Source organism: Lepidothrix coronata, unplaced genomic scaffold, assembly GCF_001604755.1.
Source record: "Lepidothrix coronata isolate B3197 unplaced genomic scaffold, Lepidothrix_coronata-1.0 Scaffold44, whole genome shotgun sequence".
In the NCBI taxonomy this organism is placed as follows: Eukaryota; Metazoa; Chordata; class Aves; order Passeriformes; family Pipridae; genus Lepidothrix; species Lepidothrix coronata.
In genome coordinates this window covers 3,142,856-3,159,903 of record NW_016690224.1, presented here as the reverse complement: position 1 = coordinate 3,159,903, position 17,048 = coordinate 3,142,856, and the positions used below count along the sequence as shown (strand labels likewise).

The window sequence follows — 17,048 nt, the reverse complement described above, 5'->3', positions numbered from 1 at the left end:
TTCTCCATATTTCAGTAAGTAAAAAAATCCCACTTATATACGATGTTTGTGTGCCTTTCTGACCCTTGTTTCCATACCTGTAGCTGCCAGGACAGTGCCCCACCTTACCCAGTACAACTTTTCCTGGTTGTAAGCATTTTCAAATGCCATCTCTTACTGAAGTGCTGCAGCAAGCACTGCATTTTACATTTATTTTCCTCCTCTCAGAATTAAAGCTTCTAATGGAAACACAGGAAACAAACACCATTTGTCTGATTTTGATAACTGTTTAATTGAAAATAACATTAACTATTAATCCCAAAGGAGGCAGCATCAGGAAGGGATCTTCTTGGTCTTTAGTTTATCCTCTAAGTTTGCAAAATATTTCATTTTTCCTAGAAGCTTCTTAGCTTCTTGAAGATCATCTGAAATGAAATAAACATTTAACAGAGGGAGAGCTGGATTTGCATTTTCAAAATGACTCTCAAGATTTCAATGACAGTAGCTGTTTCACTACTAGGAGCTGTGAGCTGCAAGGGCCCAGACACTATTAAAACCACATTGCCTATTATTTTAATCTGGGATGGTTCGGGAGCACAGCTCAGATGTTCCAAAACACGTGTAACAATATAAAATTTGGAAAAGAAACGTGAATGAATACCCTTTAATGACTTCTGTAAAGTGGCTGCAGTACTGATGTAGCCACTGGGCAAGACAAACATTTTTGTTTTATATGTGTGCAATTTAGACCAACTGACATAACTGAAAAATGCAAAAGAGTAGCGGTTCAGTCTGGACAGTGCCAATTCCAAACCCGATATTGAAACCATTTCTCCTCAATTAAACAATTGGAGGGGAAAGATAGTTTATTACCTACTGACAAGGACAGATGCAACACAGTCCTTCTCATAGCACAGAGTAACAGATTATAACAGGCTGTAACTCCTCACAGGCAGGCCCAGCCAGCACCACTTTGTGTTTGATGTTTACAGTTACAACACCCCACCCCTCACACCTGCAGCTTTCTGAGACCTCCCAAAGAAATACAAAGGTTTCTTCTTCCCAGATTCAGAGCAGTTCATTGGTTGTGGAATAAAGTTAAGTTGGTTTTTGCACAGGAAACCCCCAAAACCTTAGGCTGAACAGGCATCAGGACTTTCTTTCCCTACTGCACAGCTTCCATGGTAATGGAATCGTTCCCGTCTTGTCACTGCACAGAACAGCGCCCACTGCTCTGCTGCAGCTGCAAGGCTGCAGGACAACATCTCCCAAATTCCAGTGTAAAATCTCAGAACAGGTCTAAGTTTGATTAAGAGCGTGTTCTTCACAGTATTCTGGGAAAGACACAATTTCTTACCATCTGCATTCCCACTTAAAGTGATTATTTTGATGCAAAATTAATTAAATGGAACTTTTGTACTGGATTTTGTTTTTAATGTGAGGTCCTGAATTCCTGAATCAGCAGAAAGATCAGTTTAGAAGTTCTTATTCTAAATACCACACAAAGAACCCTTGTTGATGTAGTATTTCTGTTCTATAGTTCAGGAAATATTTGCCAGCGAGAGAATGTGGGGTTTTAAGCATTTGATGGCAGCTAAATACTTCATAAAAACAGGTACCTCTTTCGAAAGCTGCAGTCAGCTCTCTGGTCAGTTCTTCTTGTTTAACTGCAAAACAAATTATTTAATTCACTTTTTGTTACATACTTTGTATATTTTATACCACTGCATTCCAACTGCCTGCGGTGGGAAATTTCATTACTGGTCTCAGTCTTTGGGAGCTAAGAGAGTTTTTCATAATACTGCTGTCAATGTTTTAATTATAATTTCAAATTAAAGAGGTTTACAGAGAGGAATTCCAATGCCCATCAATGGTCACTAACTTCCCAGCAATCTAACTTATTTTTGGTCTATCAGTTTACCCTGCTACAGTTAATTTTCTCCTGCTCTACTCAGTTTTTATTCTAATTATTCTAATTGCTTTTGGCACACTACACTTTGTTATTGTAAAGAATTAAATATATCAGTAAACCAAATATTCTGGTATCACCGACAACATAAAAAGAAAGTTGCTTGTGTAAGGACAATAACCACTTAATATAATGGTTGGTAAGTTAAAGAAGGTGAAAGAAATACAATGTCTGTGTAAATGACATTATTTAATATCATCAGACAAGCATTTTATTCAACTTCATTTTGAGAGATTCTTTCTTTGGAACAGTTGACTTGCCCTGATCTGCCAAAGATTGAGTAAATTCCTTTTTATAGTCTATATATACTTATTTTGCCATCAGAATAGGTTCTATTATACAGATGTTCTCAAGCCAGATGTGATGTTTAGGTGCATAAATAGGTAAAGACAATACTGGGGAAGGGGACCAGGGCAGAAGCACCTACAGTGAATCGACTGCAGACTTACACAAGTCGAAGAGACACTACAAGAAACACACCAAAACAGACAGAAGCTTTCAAAAAGACTATTGTGTTACAGAAGATATAAATTAGTTCTGTACAAATCCCTCAAATAATAACCTACCTTTAATTAAAGTTTCAATTTCTTCAATGATATCCTCATTTTTGGACTCTGCTAATTTCTCATTAATTTCCATGATTTCCATGAGGAACGCCGAGTCTGCATCACAGTCTGTCTCTTGTGCTGGCTCCACTCCACTCAGCTCCAGCTGGCAGAGGAAATGGAAATTTGAAAATAAGCGCTATTACATCTAATTCAATGGGAATTATTAAGTTTTTTAGAGGGGCACACTCAGATTCGTATCTGATAAACGTGTATTACATGAAAGGTGCATAAACAGAATCAGTCTGAAAATTAACTCCATACACAGGCTGACCATAAAAATCAGCAAGTCAAAAAATATAACAAAGGCTGCCAGACTGAAATTCCGTATGAGCAGCCGTGGCCAAACACAACATGTGACATGGGAAAAAAAAGTGTAATGTGAGCAGCAAATGTGATGATAAGCTGATTAATTTTTGGACAAGCTTGTTTTTGGTCTCCCTTCAGTGCCTGGTCATCCTTTGCTTCAGAGGAATGTGAATCAGCACGTTAAGGATGGAGTGGAAGGTCCAGTCCCTCACAGCACCCCCAGCCCCTCTGGTTAGTTACAGGGACACTGATAACACCTAATGGAGACCTTACTAGATAGAGGCCCCGGCTCAGAGGGTTCAGCAGGGTCTGGTAGGCCTTGTTGATCAGGGAAGAGTGTTGCTCAGAGTAATACTGCTCTTTCTGCAAGTGGATGACAAATAATTTGAAGTTAATAACAAGTGGCAGGATACACTTTGTTACATGCGGAAAACCAGCGTCCCTACACCAGTCCGTGTGTGACACTGAGAGGGCTCTGTGGACCTGGGAACAGCGTCACTGCATCAGCTAAGACCTGACGAGCCGCAGCGGCCCCTCATCATCCTCCTCCACCGCAAATCCATGACAGAGTCTCTTCTAAGCGCCGGGAGACAAACACAGGCGAGTCCCCGCACTCCCCGAGCGGGAGAGAGGCAGGGGCTCAGCGCTGGGACCGAAGGCGAAGGGCGGGTTCCCCCGGCGATCACCGAGCCCCGCGGGCCCCGCCCGGCCCGGCCCCCCCGCCCGGCCCGGCGCTCACCGGCGGCCTCTGGCCGAAGCGGTCGGGGTGGACGGCGCGCTGCAGGCTCCGGAACCGCCGCTGCAGCTGCCGCACGTCGATGCGGAAGGAGCGGTCACTGCGAGACACAAGGCGGGTGAGCCCCGCGGCCGGCCGGGCCCGCGGCCGCCCCGCCCGCACTCACCAGTCCATCAGGCGGAAGAGGTCGGGCCGCGGGGCCGGCGGCTGCAGGGCCTGGCAGGCGGGGCAGAAGCGCGGGGCGCCATCGGTGCCGGCGAGCGCGGTGCCGCAGCTCCAGCACGGCGGCCCCGGGGCGCGGCCCGGCGCGGCCTCACGCAGCGCCCGCCGCGCCCACCCGAGCCGGGCCCGCAGCACCGCCCGCATCGCGCCCCGCTCCCGGCGGCCCCCGCGCGGCGGGCCCTTATTGGCTCGGCCCGGGGCGCGCGCGTACCGCGGCACCGGCGCGAGCGGCGCGAACCCCGTGAGCCGTGAGTTCGGGTCCCGCTCCGGCCCCGCGCTCCGCTCTTGCCTTGCCCTGCCCTGACCTGCTCTCCCCTCCCCTGCCCTCCTCTTCCGCCGCGGGCCGCTCCCCGCTCGCTTCTCGCTGGTTCTCCTGGGAAGGTCGCGCGGCGCCGCTGGGTCCCGGGGCCGCGGTGCTCGGGCGGGCAGGGCACGGCAGGGCGGGCCGGGCCGGGCGCTGAGTGAACGGGAGCCCGGCAGTGCCGCCCCGGGGTCCCGTCCGCGCCGGCCCGGCTCCGCCGTCCGAGCGTCCGGGAGCTGTTCAGAAGGAGGTGTAGGTTCGATATGAGGGAAAATTCCCTTGTGGGAAGGGCTGCCCAGCCTTAGCACAGGCTGCCCAGGGCACGGGTGAAGTCACCATCCCTGGAGGGCTTTTAACAGCCGTGTGGATGTGGCACCTGGGGACGGGGTCAGTGGTGGCCTTGGCAGTGCTGGGGATGAGCGCTTGGAGTCGATGGCCTCTGTCTTTTCCAACCCAACCGATTCCGTGGTTCTGCTCCCTCCGCGGGTGGCCGCGCCAGCACCGCTGCAAAGGGCCGCGGTCCGAGCCCGAGGGCCTCGCCTGTGTCTGTGAGCACGTGTAGAAAATGGGACGTGGGAAGTAACTTAGGAGCTGTTCTGGGGTTTTTTGGCTCGTAATGAAATGTAGCAAACCGATAAGGAGACTTAAATTAGCCTGCATTATATACATCGAACGGTATGGCAATCCAGTAACACAGATGGTGAGCCAAGAAAGGAAGCAGAGGGATGAGTGCCAGCGATCCCAGAGGCTGGAAGGCTCATGGACGATCCAGCAGCCCCGGTGAACGCGGATGTGTTTGAGGACGCCGACTGTAGGGCTGGGCTGGCTGGTGGAGCGTTTGTTAAGTGGGGAGGGAGGAAAGACGCGCTGATAATTCCCGAGCTGTAACGGGGCAGGGAGGCGATTGCCATTTCTTGCCGCCAGCAGCTGCCAGGGGCTGTGGTGGGTGTCTGTCAAGCTTTTGTACTTTCACTGTGTGTAGGTGTGACAAATCTGTTGGGCGCCTTCAAGAAAATGTACGTCATTTTCTTATATACATCATAGTTCTTATTTTTCCCTTTGTGTTTGGGGACCGGCCGTGATTCCCTGCTCCATGCGGGCATGCTCTGTCATAGCGCAGCCCCTGCCTGTGTGACCCAGTGCGAGCCCTGAAGTCCTCGGGAGCAATCTGGGAATAAGGGTTATTTCTGTTTTAGAACCAGCAGAGGCCGCCCCACATTCCCTTTTAGAAAGAAAACCATCCCGGTTTGCAAAATTCCTGGGGATTTAGGTATAACCCACACACGCACTCTTTGGTTGGAAGTTTTACTTTGAAGCCTGCGAATGGACTTGAGTGTGAATGCTTGCCACTTTTACTTTGCTGTAGTAATTGGTTTTTTTTAACATCCTCTTTGAAGCCAACATGTCCCGAGAGACTGAAAGTGAAGTACAGCAGACTCAAAGTGCCCAGTCGTCACAGAGTTCCTCTTCCAGTGGGTCACAGAGTACTAGTCAGTCTTCCTCAAGTTCTGGGACCCTCAGTTCTCTGGACACTGTTCCGACTCAGGAGCTTCCGTCGATCCCTGAGGAACCTGAAGAGCTGGATCCTCAGCCGTGGGGTCGACTCTTTGCACTTGCAAAAGGTTTCAGCAACTGTGGTATGTGCATACTGTAACAAACCTCTTGATTCGTTTGTAGGACCTCAGAAAAGTTCTGAGCATCTTGCTAGAGAGCAGTGTCTTCTCATTTTTAAATTAAGTACAAGCAAATTTAGGTATGCAACTTCTGCAATAATGTTTTGTTCTATACATCCCAGTGTTTATACTGAGTATTTGGATACACGGATTCCACAGACTTAGAGAAACTATAGGGTGTTCGTGTTTGTTGTTACATGCTTCATTTTTCCATTTTATAACTTATTTTATTATCATATGGGTCTATATTGCTGAAGGTGAACTGAAAACTACTGCTGCTAAGGAGGGCAAAATTATTAAGAGCATAAAGAGGGTAAAATTATTAAGGAATTTTACAAGGTGTCAATACTGCTTTGTCTGAATTAAGACAAATAAACTTGATCGTAGGGGAAGAACCTTGTCTCTGGTGTCCTACTCTACCATCTGGCATCATTCTGTAGTGCCATAGTTATTAACTTCCTGCAATGTTGTGTTCTCTCTCTGCTGTACCTTCCCTTCCTCTGCAGACTGTGTGAATGAGGAATACTGGTTTGGGAGAGACAAAAGCTGTGATTACAGTTTTTCTAAGCTAGGACTGTATGAGACTGGCTTCTATGAAAACTATAGCAAAAAGCACTTCCGAATTTTCAGGGTAAGTGCTGAAAAGGTTAACTGTCTCTCTGTCTTGGCATAATTCAACAAGTGACTTTGGAGCAGAAATCCTAAAGATATCAAAGCATCTTCAGTGTTGACTCCTTTAACACTACTCTTGGCAATGCCCCACTCACCTGGTTTATGAAATAACCTCATTAGTCTCACTTCTTGAGCTAACAATAGTAAATTTCTAGTCTGCCATGTCTTTACTGTGAAGTCATTTCTTCTTTACTTTCATCTTTATTATTTTCTTTCTCTTTGAGGAAATGGGTCCAAAAAATTCCTATGTTGCCTACATTGAAGACCACAGTGCAAATGGAACATTTGTGAATAAAGAGCTTGTTGGAAAAGGGAAGAGGCTTCCACTGATTCACAACGCTGAAATTGCACTGTCTCTACAGACCAATAAGGGTAAAATGTACTTTTACTTGAGTAGCTTCTTCACATGCTGACCAGGAGGTTGTTTCTGTGTTGATTTGAGTGTGTTTCTTGGGAGCTGAGCTGCTTCATGAGGACTGTTAAAACACAGCTATGAAGAGATGTTTTAGTACTTGCATAAAAATTACCCATGTTTAGTTTTTCCTCAAGCAGGCTTTTTTTCAGTCATGTTGTTGACTATAAGAGCTCGGGAAAATAGCTCTGTTTCTTACAACAAAATTTTAAAATTAATAACAGAAAAATGATCTCCACTTGTCTTCCCAGTGTTTGTATTTTCTGATCTTACGGTGGATGATCAGATGACGTTTCCTAGAGAACTGAGAGAGAAATATATCATATCAAAGACTTTGGGAAGGTAAGCATCCTTTTTTCCTCAGTATTAAGGTTTGACTTTGTTACCATTGTCAGTATCTTGTTCTGCAATTGTTACCAGTTCTAATTGAGCTGCTGTTTTAAAAGAAAAAAGAAGAAAAATTAATGCTAACACCTCAGTAAACCTGTTCTTTGCAACAACTTTAAACAGGAATTTTGGCTTCATCCCCGTAATTGCCTTGGGGTTTGTAACCTGCCATCAGTGGTGAAAACCAGTTTTTGTTTTGTTTTGTAGAAGATAATAAAGTTTGTAAATTCTTAGCAAGTTTTTAAAGTTTGTATATTAATTTACTCAGTTACTGGAAGTAGAAGGAAGAGCTTTATCTTGGAATACAGATTTCTACAACATCACTGTTGAGGCCTTCAGACAGAAGGGGAAAGAACTGTCCAGGAAAAAGGAGAGAGAGGCTATTTTAAGAGGAGGCTATTTTTTTCTCTTTTGGAGACAGTCGGTCAGTGAAGAATTTGGAGGTGAATGGTTGAGTAGAAACAAATCCGAGTGGGAAATACAAGAATTTCTTTCTGCAATGTAATTGCTATTTAGTAAAAACACAGTGCTGTCGTATCTGTTCTTCAGATTTGTGCAATCTGATGTTGAGAGAACCCTTCCTAGGTTCTCTTCCCCTAAATGCTTTTGGGTGAAGGAAATGCTGACAGAGCCTGTCTGTCATATTTGCCCCTACCCTTGGTGCCAACAGACCTGTCGCTTTGCATATTTGCTCTTGCAGTTCTGAATGAGTGGCCCTTGACAACACTTGCTATTTAAACAGACTTCCTAACTGTTGAATGTTTCCTGAAAGAGGCACATTTTAGAAAGCTAGAAAGCAGCAGCTCCAGACTGTGTGTAATACAATGCTTTCATTTGTCTGTACTTGTTACACAGATTTTTGACGAGTATTTGTAAGCACTGACATAGCTGTGCTCTCGTGTTAGTGGTGCCTGTGGAGAAGTCAAACTGGCGTTTGAGAAGAGCACTTGTAACAAAGTCGCTGTGAAGATCATCAATAAGCGGAAGTTTGCGGCGAGCGGCCCGAGAGAGGCAGTGAGTGTTTCTGTTTGTCTGTCTGTCCGTCTGTCTTGGCCGTCTTGCAGTGGCCCTGGAATATTTGCTGACTTCTCTGACTCCCTAGCTATCTTCAGGTAAAGAGGATTTTCTCACTTAATGTAAGAAATTTAATTTAAATGCCTTCTGATCTGGTAGCACCTATGGAATTCTGTAGGAAATGCTTACTTTCATTCTTTGACCACATTCCGTTGGGTTCATAATTTAGGACTGTTAGTGGGGTGTATACAGAGGGTGGCGTGGAGTCTTGTGGGGTTTGGTTTAAAGGACAATACAGGTATATACATGACAGCATTTTTCTGTTTTTGTCGTTTGGAAATTAGTTGGGGATTTCTAACCCGCAGTGAAATGACATGTGTGGAGCAATATCTTGCTCCTGATAGTGACAGCAGATTGTTTATTTAATTCACTGAAGGCACCTGATCAGTTTATGGAAAAAGATTGTATGTTATGATCACTTAGAGTAGCAAGGGGCATGATGGCTTTTCTGGTACTGTCTTTTATTTCTGATGTGTCTTATTTCAGAACAGCACTGTCTTACCCAATATACTTGATTATTTTAACAGAACCCAGCTTTTAATATCGATACAGAAATTGAAATTTTGAAGAAAATAGATCATGTGAGTGTTTCTGTACATTTTTATTCCTTGCTGCTTCCTACTGTGTGTAGTTCACTGACCTTAGTGTGGTAACTGAAGATCAATTTTATCTGTTTAGGAATGTGTTAAAGGAGGCATATGCTTTTTCTTGTAAATTACCAAATGGGTCTTTTTTCCTCTTTTAATTATATTGTCTCTTTGCAGATTTGAGATTTTAAAAGTTTGTATAAATGAGATGTAAATTTGAGAAGAAACTTCACAGGAGAAATTTCAACCTGAACCACTGTTGTAGGAATCTTTCCTCGATGCGAGTTTTTGTAAATGCCATGAGATAACCAAATATAAAGATTAGTTTTGACTGGCAGAATTTGTATCCCCTCTTTTCTCTGCACGTAAAATACACAAAATGCTGAGGGGATGGTAACTCACAACTGGAAAAATAGGGATTGTGTTTACCAAAGTCTGAGGTGCTCACTAGCCACTTGTGTTAAGTGTTAAAGTGACATGGTTGAAATACTGAAGTAGGAACTTTAGGATTAATTTTTACAAATTATTCTACTTTTTTGTGTGTCTCTATTTGTGTTCCCTTTTCTGTTAGCCTTGCTTAATCAAGATCAAAAACTTTTTTGAAGCAGAGGATTACTACATTGTTTTGGAACTGTAAGTAAATTGTTTGAAAGTACACACATAAAATGAAATGTTTTTCATAACTACAAAGAATGTGTATAGTTCTGAACTGTGGGGAGTGTGTTTGTTTTATTTTTTTTTTTATTTTGCTGGCCTCCACTGTTCTCTGAAACCTCTCTAAAATTAGGAGCTAGGATAACCAGGAGAAGAGTCATCCTTTTAAGCTTTGTAGGCACTTGGTGCCTGGATATTGTTTGCTGTGCTGCTGTTGTGGATGGCTGCTATTTTTTTGATTTTGGAGCTTGTAAGAGGTGACTGATCAAAAATCATGTAACAAGTCCCAGTGAGGACTTAGGAGACTGACCCAAACTCAACAGTGCACGTGCTGTGTTTAGGATGTTGCTCACTCATTTTCAGAAACATACTCTGTCTCTGTAGACAAATGTTTTGGTCTTAGTCCTGTCTAATGAAACAAATCTTTTGGAAGTCATGTGTTGACTTCTTACCTGCATTTGTTTTAGGATGGAAGGAGGAGAATTGTATGACAGAGTGTCAAGTCCAATCAAGATGAAAGAAGCTACCTGCAAGTTGTATTTTTATCAGATGCTGCTGGCAGTAAAGGTACATAATGGTGAATTCTACCAAGAAAAAAAAATATGGTTATGCATATGAATATCGGTAAGATGAATTTTTCTGTCACTTGTCATTTCTGAAACCCATTCAAGCAATCAGGACAGCATTCTTAACAATTTGGTTTAACAAGAGAGAAATGGAAAACCAGAATTCCTACAAAGGCAACACAGAACTTGGGTCTTCCTTAGTTCTGTGCTTTTACTGAGATGAAGAAGTGTAACTTCCCAGAGAATGGGAAGTATGTAACACCAGGCCAGGTCTGCACACTGAGCTTGCAGTGAGATTTGTCATTTGGAGCATAATGATTTCTAAGGTGTTTTTTTGTTTCTTTGGGGTTTTTTGTTTTGTTTTTTTTTAAGGGAGAGTCATAAGCTGGGGAGCTTTAAATGCCTCTTACACAGCTATTTCCATTATCCTGCCATTGCCATGGGAAAAATTGGAAAGCTTACATTTTAAAACAGGTTAACAGTCTGTGTTCCCTTAATTGTCTACCTGTATATATCTAGTATCTTCATGACAATGGAATTATACACCGAGATCTAAAGCCAGAAAATGTCCTACTTTCGTCTTCTGAAGAAATATGTCTTATAAAGGTAAGAAAACTTACATTTCGTGTTAATGGAGAAATTTGGGGATATTCCTTCTCGTTCTTCTTGATATTTTGTTAAACATGTCCAAAAAGATATTATGGAAGTAGTCATATAAACCGTGAAATAACTTAAAACATTGAGGGTTTTTTTTTTCTTATTTTCTTTTTTCTTTTTTTGGTTTTTTCACCCCTTCCCTTGCTTACTTACTTTCAATTTTCATTGTTTTTTTTTTTCCTCCCAATAAAATGTAATTCTTGAATTACAGGCAGCATTCCCACAAGTTGTATGTGACAGGGCTTTTTTTGGTGTTTTTGTTCTTTTATGGGGAGGGGAGGGTTTTGGTTTTCTTTTGTGTTGTTTTTTTTTTTCCACAGAGAAAGCACTGAATAGCTTTGCATGGTAAAGTGCTTATTTTTTAAGTAATCTCTTCTCATAAGCTACAATACCTTTATTCTTTGGTTGTCCATTTACATCTAAATTTGAGAGTACTTTTTGCTAGTGTAAAAGTCTGATCCTCTGTCATATATTTCTCTCTCTTCCTCCTCTCCCATTCTCACTTAAAACTCACAGAAGTTTGGGTAACTTTTGTTCATAGTCATTTACTGGAGCTGGCTTGGAAGGAAGAAACTTGATGTTACTTCCTGATTTATGAGGACAATGTGATGTGTTCTAGTACAGTCCATCCTAATATGTAATGTGGTGTTACCATTTTTAAATACAAGATTACAGATTTTGGACAATCCAAGATTCTTGGAGAAGCTTCTCTTATGAAAACATTATGTGGTACCCCCATGTATCTTGCTCCTGAGGTTCTAAATTCACTTGGGACTGCTGGATACAGCCGAGCTGTGGACTGCTGGAGTTTAGGAGTTATTCTTTTTGTATGGTAAGATACTGTGTAGATGTACCTTCACTGGGCAGTCTTTGACATATGTGTCTTGAGACATGGCAACTTCAGTATCTAGGAAGTGAAAGTGTATTTAAAACTTCACATGTGTAAAATCACTGTGATAGCAGGTGCTTTAAAATGTGTGATTTCAGTGTTTCATTTGCTGTGACGAAATCTGTGTTATTTAACTTGTTTTCTTTTATGTAGCTTGTGTGGATATCCACCATTCAGTGAGCAAAATAGTAAACTCTCTCTGGAAGATCAAATCACTCGCGGAGAATACAGGTTCATTGCAAGAGAATGGAAGCATGTGTCAGACATGGGTATGACTCCAGCACAGGGGGTAGCAGAATATCAACCTCTTTTCTTGTAGTTTGTGTTTTCCCTTATCTTCCTTTCCAGCTGTATGGCAAATTGCATGTTAATACCTTTAGTTTTTAAAGTAGTGTCTTAATTTTTTTTAAAGTTCATAGTTAAAGCATTAGAAAGAGGAGATATATTTTCATTGAAGAGATTTCTTAGTAATATTTAATGTAATTAACCACAGAAGTATAGAGTTTGTGGGCACATATGTCTGTTTTTCCTCTTTCCACTTTTTCTTCTGACTTTATCAAGCTGGTCTACAGACTTTGCCTTGCCTAAAGATTCTTCAAGTGTTGAGCCAAAAATGCCAGGAATTTAAGGAATATGAACTAGAACTCCAAAAGACAAATGTTCCAAGAGAGTCATTTCATGGTGCTAGACTTCCAGCTGAAAGTGTCAGTCACATTTGTGGAATCAGCTATTATGTTTGGCCCACTACAAGCTAAGTAGTCTGCGAAATGGAGTTTCTGCATAGTAAACTGCAATGATAGCTACTGTTTGCATGCTTTTATTTTTTTCAGGACATTTTATATGCACAAAATAATTGTAGTATTTGCCTTGGATACTCCTTTGTATGTGCAGAGAAGTTTCTAATAAATGATGCTGTCATTCTTTGCCTAACAAACTTACCAAGTATAACTCCTTCCTGAATAATTTGAAGCTTATTCAATAATAAGTCAGACATGTATGAGAACAGAAATTATGTTAAGGTTGTACATAGTCCTACTGGTATGTATTTAGAATAATCAGATACAATGAAAAGTAAATCTTGCCGAAATTCCCTTATGGGAGACTTGGAATAATAAAATATGACATAAATGTCGTATTTTCAATGTGTCTAGTAAGCAGCTTCCTAAGAAAATGAAAGTTTGAGATTATGTTGAGCATACATGTGTCTGTCTCTTCTTTCTCACCTTCCCAGATGGACAATCTGCTTTCCAAGACACAGTAAACCAGGAAATTAAATTAAGCTGTCTTTGCTTTTCCACAGTAATACTGAAGCTTTTAGGAAAGTGCTCAGTCTCCTGTGCATGCTCAGAACATAAATTGTGAACATGCTCAGTATATCTACTGGTAATTTTGATATATTGAAAAGTGTTGTGTCATGTGCATGTGAAGGAAAGGTGGTTGCAGTCTGCAGCCCTCCCTGTGCATAGAAAAAAGAAAAGTGATCTGCCCAGCCTGTATTTTTGGGCATTGTTCTGAAGGGGTATCAGGCACATTCCTGCACATAGCTTTTTGTAGGCATATTTCAGGTAATGAATGTATTGATCCTATGTCAACCAGATCTCTTAATTGTTCTAGCTCTGGATCTTGTGAAGAAGCTGTTAGTAGTGGATCCAAGCAGACGTCTTACCACAGAGGAAGCCTTAAAGCATCCTTGGCTTCAGGTGGGAATTGAGTTTTAACTGAAATACAGCAAAGCTGGGTTGCTGGGGGGATAATTTGTTGATGTGAACTCAAAGGCAGTTCAGCAGCCTGAACGTGGTGAAGTTTTGTTGATGCAGTGTAATTTGCTTCCACACGGAAGCTGGGGAGCCCTGACCACTGTTCACCAGAGGTGTGATGTGTGCCTGACCCTGCTTCTGGGGAGAATGCCACAGGAGGGGTACAGTGATGGGCAAGGAGAGCTTCAGTTCTTTGGCTTCATGGCAATAACAAGTGTGATCTTAAGTCAGAGCTTAAGCCTGCCTGTCCATAGGTTGTCTCTGACAGGAGTCAGCAGGAGAACAGCTGTCATTTGGTGCCTCTCATGGGCATGCACTGCCTCTGCCAGCTGGTTGTACAGATTCTGCTGGTTTTAAGACTGGATATTTTCACAGAAAATTAAGCCCATTCTGCACCTGTAGCTGGTCTGTGCTTTCAAAGAATTAGTCCCTGTGGAAAGACTGCAAAAGTAGCATGGAGCAGTCTGCTGAATTCCTTCTTTCAATACAATCAGCAGCTACTGCATCCTTTCTGAGACACCTGTTCCCAGAACTCTTTCACCTCTGAGGATCAAGATGTATTTTTTTAGAGACCAAGTCTGACTGTGGTCTGATAAGGATGGACTTCTTCCTTTGAGCATTGTAACGAAGTCCCACTTCCTCAGCTTGTTTGTGTGGGCAGGCAGTGCAGAGTTGGTTTCTGGCAGGTGTCCAGTACTACTGTGTTCTTACCATGCTGAATGTGAATAAATGTTGCTGGTTTGGGAACCCTCTGAGTAGGAAATGATGGTTTCCCTGTCTCCTGTCACAGTCTAGTTTTTGTGAGGGGTAGTCTTTGGGTGGTCTTTCCTTAATTTTGGCACTCCAGAGGTGACCACTGGACTTAACGAGCTTTCCTGGATATTCTTGCTTGAGGAGGCTGAAAAAAGTCACCCAGCCTACCCCTGAGCCACACAACAGGCTCTATTTACTCATGCTGAGCACAGTGCTATTCCTGTTCCCCCCCTGTGAACAGGGTGGTTTACATGCTTCGGTAAAGAACATAAGAAACAAGGTGGAAGAAACGGAATATCCCTCAGTGCTTAAGAGCTGACAGTGTCCCGAGACAAAAATTGCATATGGATGACTCTTTTTAAGTGATTAACTTGACTTAATTATGCTGCTGTGCATCAGAAAAGTTTTCTTGGCATTCCTGGCTTTTACTGCTGTAGTTTTGTGTGTAACTTCTACAGTGAGTTAATCAGATATACATTCTTACATTTAAATTATAATTCTGAGCAGAAAATGTTATTTAGAAACCATGCTACCCTTATTTTAAGAGTTGCTGGTATGCATAATGGGGAAGGGGAAATAGATAAGTGATTTAGACTAAGAATTTGAGATATTTCAGTATGTAAACTCAAGTTGTTATTAACTTGGTTATATATTCCATTTAGGGACACCTCTTACTGTTAAATTTAATTTCGAAGTCAGGGCAAAAAGTTTGAGAAATCATAACAGCCACAAATCCAGATGTCAGCTAGCACACAGCTGCTGTTCTTTGAACTGTTTCCCTTCAGGGGCTGTTACTAAGAGTATCAGATGTTCATAGGTGATGTACACTGCCTGCTTGGAAGGCCAACATCCAGCATGCTCAGTTCTAGATATCACACACGTTGATTACTACCACCAAAAGAGCTCCTGAGTCCTGTTACTGTGAGTAGTGAGGAGTTACTGGCTCCTCTCTCCCTCTTGTGTTGTCTGGAAGTATCGACTTTACAAGTCAGCATGAAAAACCACACTCTCCATGTGACCAGCTAATGCCTGATAGCCCTCTGATGATTTTGGGTACACTAGGGAATTTTTAAGATATTAAAAGTAGCATGTTCTCCAAACAATATTTAATTTCTACAGATTTGTTTAAACCAGTAGTGCTTTCAAAGTAGTGTTTTCAATACATGTGCTGTTCACTCCATTCTTTGCTTGAATCTACAGCTTTAAAACTTAGTGAGCTGCTTAAACCTAAGTACTACTCAGTGGAAATGTCCTACCTGTATTTAATAAAACAGGTATTTAAGAAAACATTTCTCAAAGGCATGTAAATAATTGCTGTTTCTGCCTCTGAAAACTTCACTGAGGTCTTATGAGTAGGACTTAGTTTGGTTGCATGCTAAAGAAAACACTCATGTGTTTGTTAAATAAATGGAAAAATATTTATCTTACCTCACCCATTAACTCAAAGGTACCCACAGTCAAATCAGGTGATGCTGGAAAAGAAAAACAAGTCAAAATGCTGTATAAAATAAAATGGATGTTCACATCAAAGCCTTTTTGTAGCACTTAAGAACATAGTTAAACAAAAAAGGATATACTGCAAAACTCTACTGCTTAGAAAAAGGACCCCCTCCCCTGCCTTCCCCCAAGAAACTTAGTTAAAACAGCTGAAATCCTTAGGAGCTCAATGATCGTTATTTCTAATTGTCTCTAGCAGTGAGTGTCCCATTCGCTTCTCTTGGGGTTTCCCAATCTTTGCTTTTCCCTTAAATATTCTATCTACCACTTAGCTACTGTTTTTTTCCCCAGGATGAGGATATGAAGAGTACATTTCGACAGCTGCTTGCTCAGACACGTACCAATATGGATCCACCACAAACATCAAAAATGGTATGTGTAACAGATATCTGAAGATTAATATTTGATGCGCAGAGAAATTAGATTTTGAAGTAACTCGTAATAAGAAATTCAGTTAATTTTGAGACTTGAAAGAAACGTGCCCTTGGGCAGCACGTGGCAGCCTGCTGGTTATCTCTGCTTCCTGAGGAGCAGCAATGGACTTCCGTGCTTTGTCAACACTTGTTTCAATGTATAGAAACAGTCTCCCAGGCTTTAAAGAATTAACCATATATTTAGAATAAAATTTTTGAACTTTTTTTTTTTTAATGGATACAAGTCACTAATGTTTAGTATTCAAGGAAAAATTCTCATGTTAGTGCAAATTTAGGATGGCATTGTGCCATTCATTACCAGATGCTAATTAGGTGAGCTGTAAACAGTAGCTGTTTCAAGCTGGGAGCAATGTCTTATATGAGAAGGCTCAAATATAATTAGATGGATCTTGGTAGAGAAACATGGACTAGTCACGCTGCTTTTTTGGTCACAGAAAGGAGACACTGCCAGCACCTGTAATTCTGGAGCAAGCAGAACAGTCAGGCTCTGTCTTGCTTGGTTTCTGTAGCCATCCTGCTGTATCTTTCTTCTAGCCAACCACAATGAGAAAGCGTCACCATGAAAATGAGGAGGAATCTGGCCCTTCTAAGCGAACTGCTCCTTCTACATCGTTTCAGAAAATGAGGTGAAAAAGAAGAGAAAGTGACTTTTGCAAATGACAGCTTTTTGTATGGAAAGCAGACTTTTTTTAAATAAAAATTTAATAATGGAATAACATGCTTCAACATTGTTGAAGATGCAATTTCAAAATAAAAATTACTTTGTAAGACTGAAGTGACTGCTGTGCATGCATGATACTCTGCACAAATAGTCACGTTCTGGTCCATCCAGCTGTCTGACTCAAGGAAAATACCAAAATAACCTCCTGAACTGAGTTATTAACCATTTTTAGGCTAGCTTCATCCTCACCTGTA

At 41.9% G+C, this 17,048-nt stretch overlaps 2 protein-coding genes across 10 annotated transcripts; one reads left to right on the top strand and one right to left on the bottom strand.

Moving 5' to 3' along the window:
• Positions 1-250: 250 nt before the first annotated feature.
• Positions 251-3,973, bottom strand: HSCB (HscB mitochondrial iron-sulfur cluster cochaperone). Its single transcript, XM_017814085.1, has 6 exons — positions 3,765-3,973; positions 3,602-3,698; positions 3,136-3,225; positions 2,515-2,659; positions 1,599-1,646; positions 251-404 (listed from the first exon to the last, which is right to left on the bottom strand). Exons 1-6 carry the CDS (start codon positions 3,962-3,964, stop codon positions 313-315), a joined length of 672 nt encoding a protein of 223 aa, XP_017669574.1. The 5' UTR covers positions 3,965-3,973; the 3' UTR covers positions 251-312.
• Positions 3,615-16,847, top strand: CHEK2 (checkpoint kinase 2). 9 transcript variants are annotated; one of them, XR_001874640.1, is made up of 16 exons: positions 4,390-4,669; positions 5,519-5,758; positions 6,301-6,425; positions 6,691-6,838; positions 7,130-7,220; positions 8,171-8,279; positions 8,867-8,920; positions 9,498-9,559; positions 10,048-10,147; positions 10,666-10,752; positions 11,472-11,635; positions 11,846-11,961; positions 13,307-13,392; positions 15,020-15,123; positions 15,991-16,071; positions 16,668-16,703. XR_001874640.1 is itself a non-coding variant. In XM_017814075.1 (15 exons), exons 2-15 carry the CDS (start codon positions 5,524-5,526, stop codon positions 16,761-16,763), a joined length of 1,554 nt encoding a protein of 517 aa, XP_017669564.1. In that variant the 5' UTR covers positions 3,615-3,716; positions 5,519-5,523; the 3' UTR covers positions 16,764-16,847. The 9 variants fall into 9 exon arrangements, 6 of the variants coding, with proteins under 6 accessions (XP_017669564.1, XP_017669563.1, XP_017669565.1 ...); XM_017814075.1 differs by lacking the exons at positions 4,390-4,669; positions 15,020-15,123 and adding an exon at positions 3,615-3,716 and having other exon boundaries at positions 16,668-16,847; XM_017814074.1 differs by lacking the exons at positions 4,390-4,669; positions 15,020-15,123 and adding an exon at positions 4,022-4,068 and having other exon boundaries at positions 16,668-16,847.
• Positions 16,848-17,048: the final 201 nt, after the last annotated feature.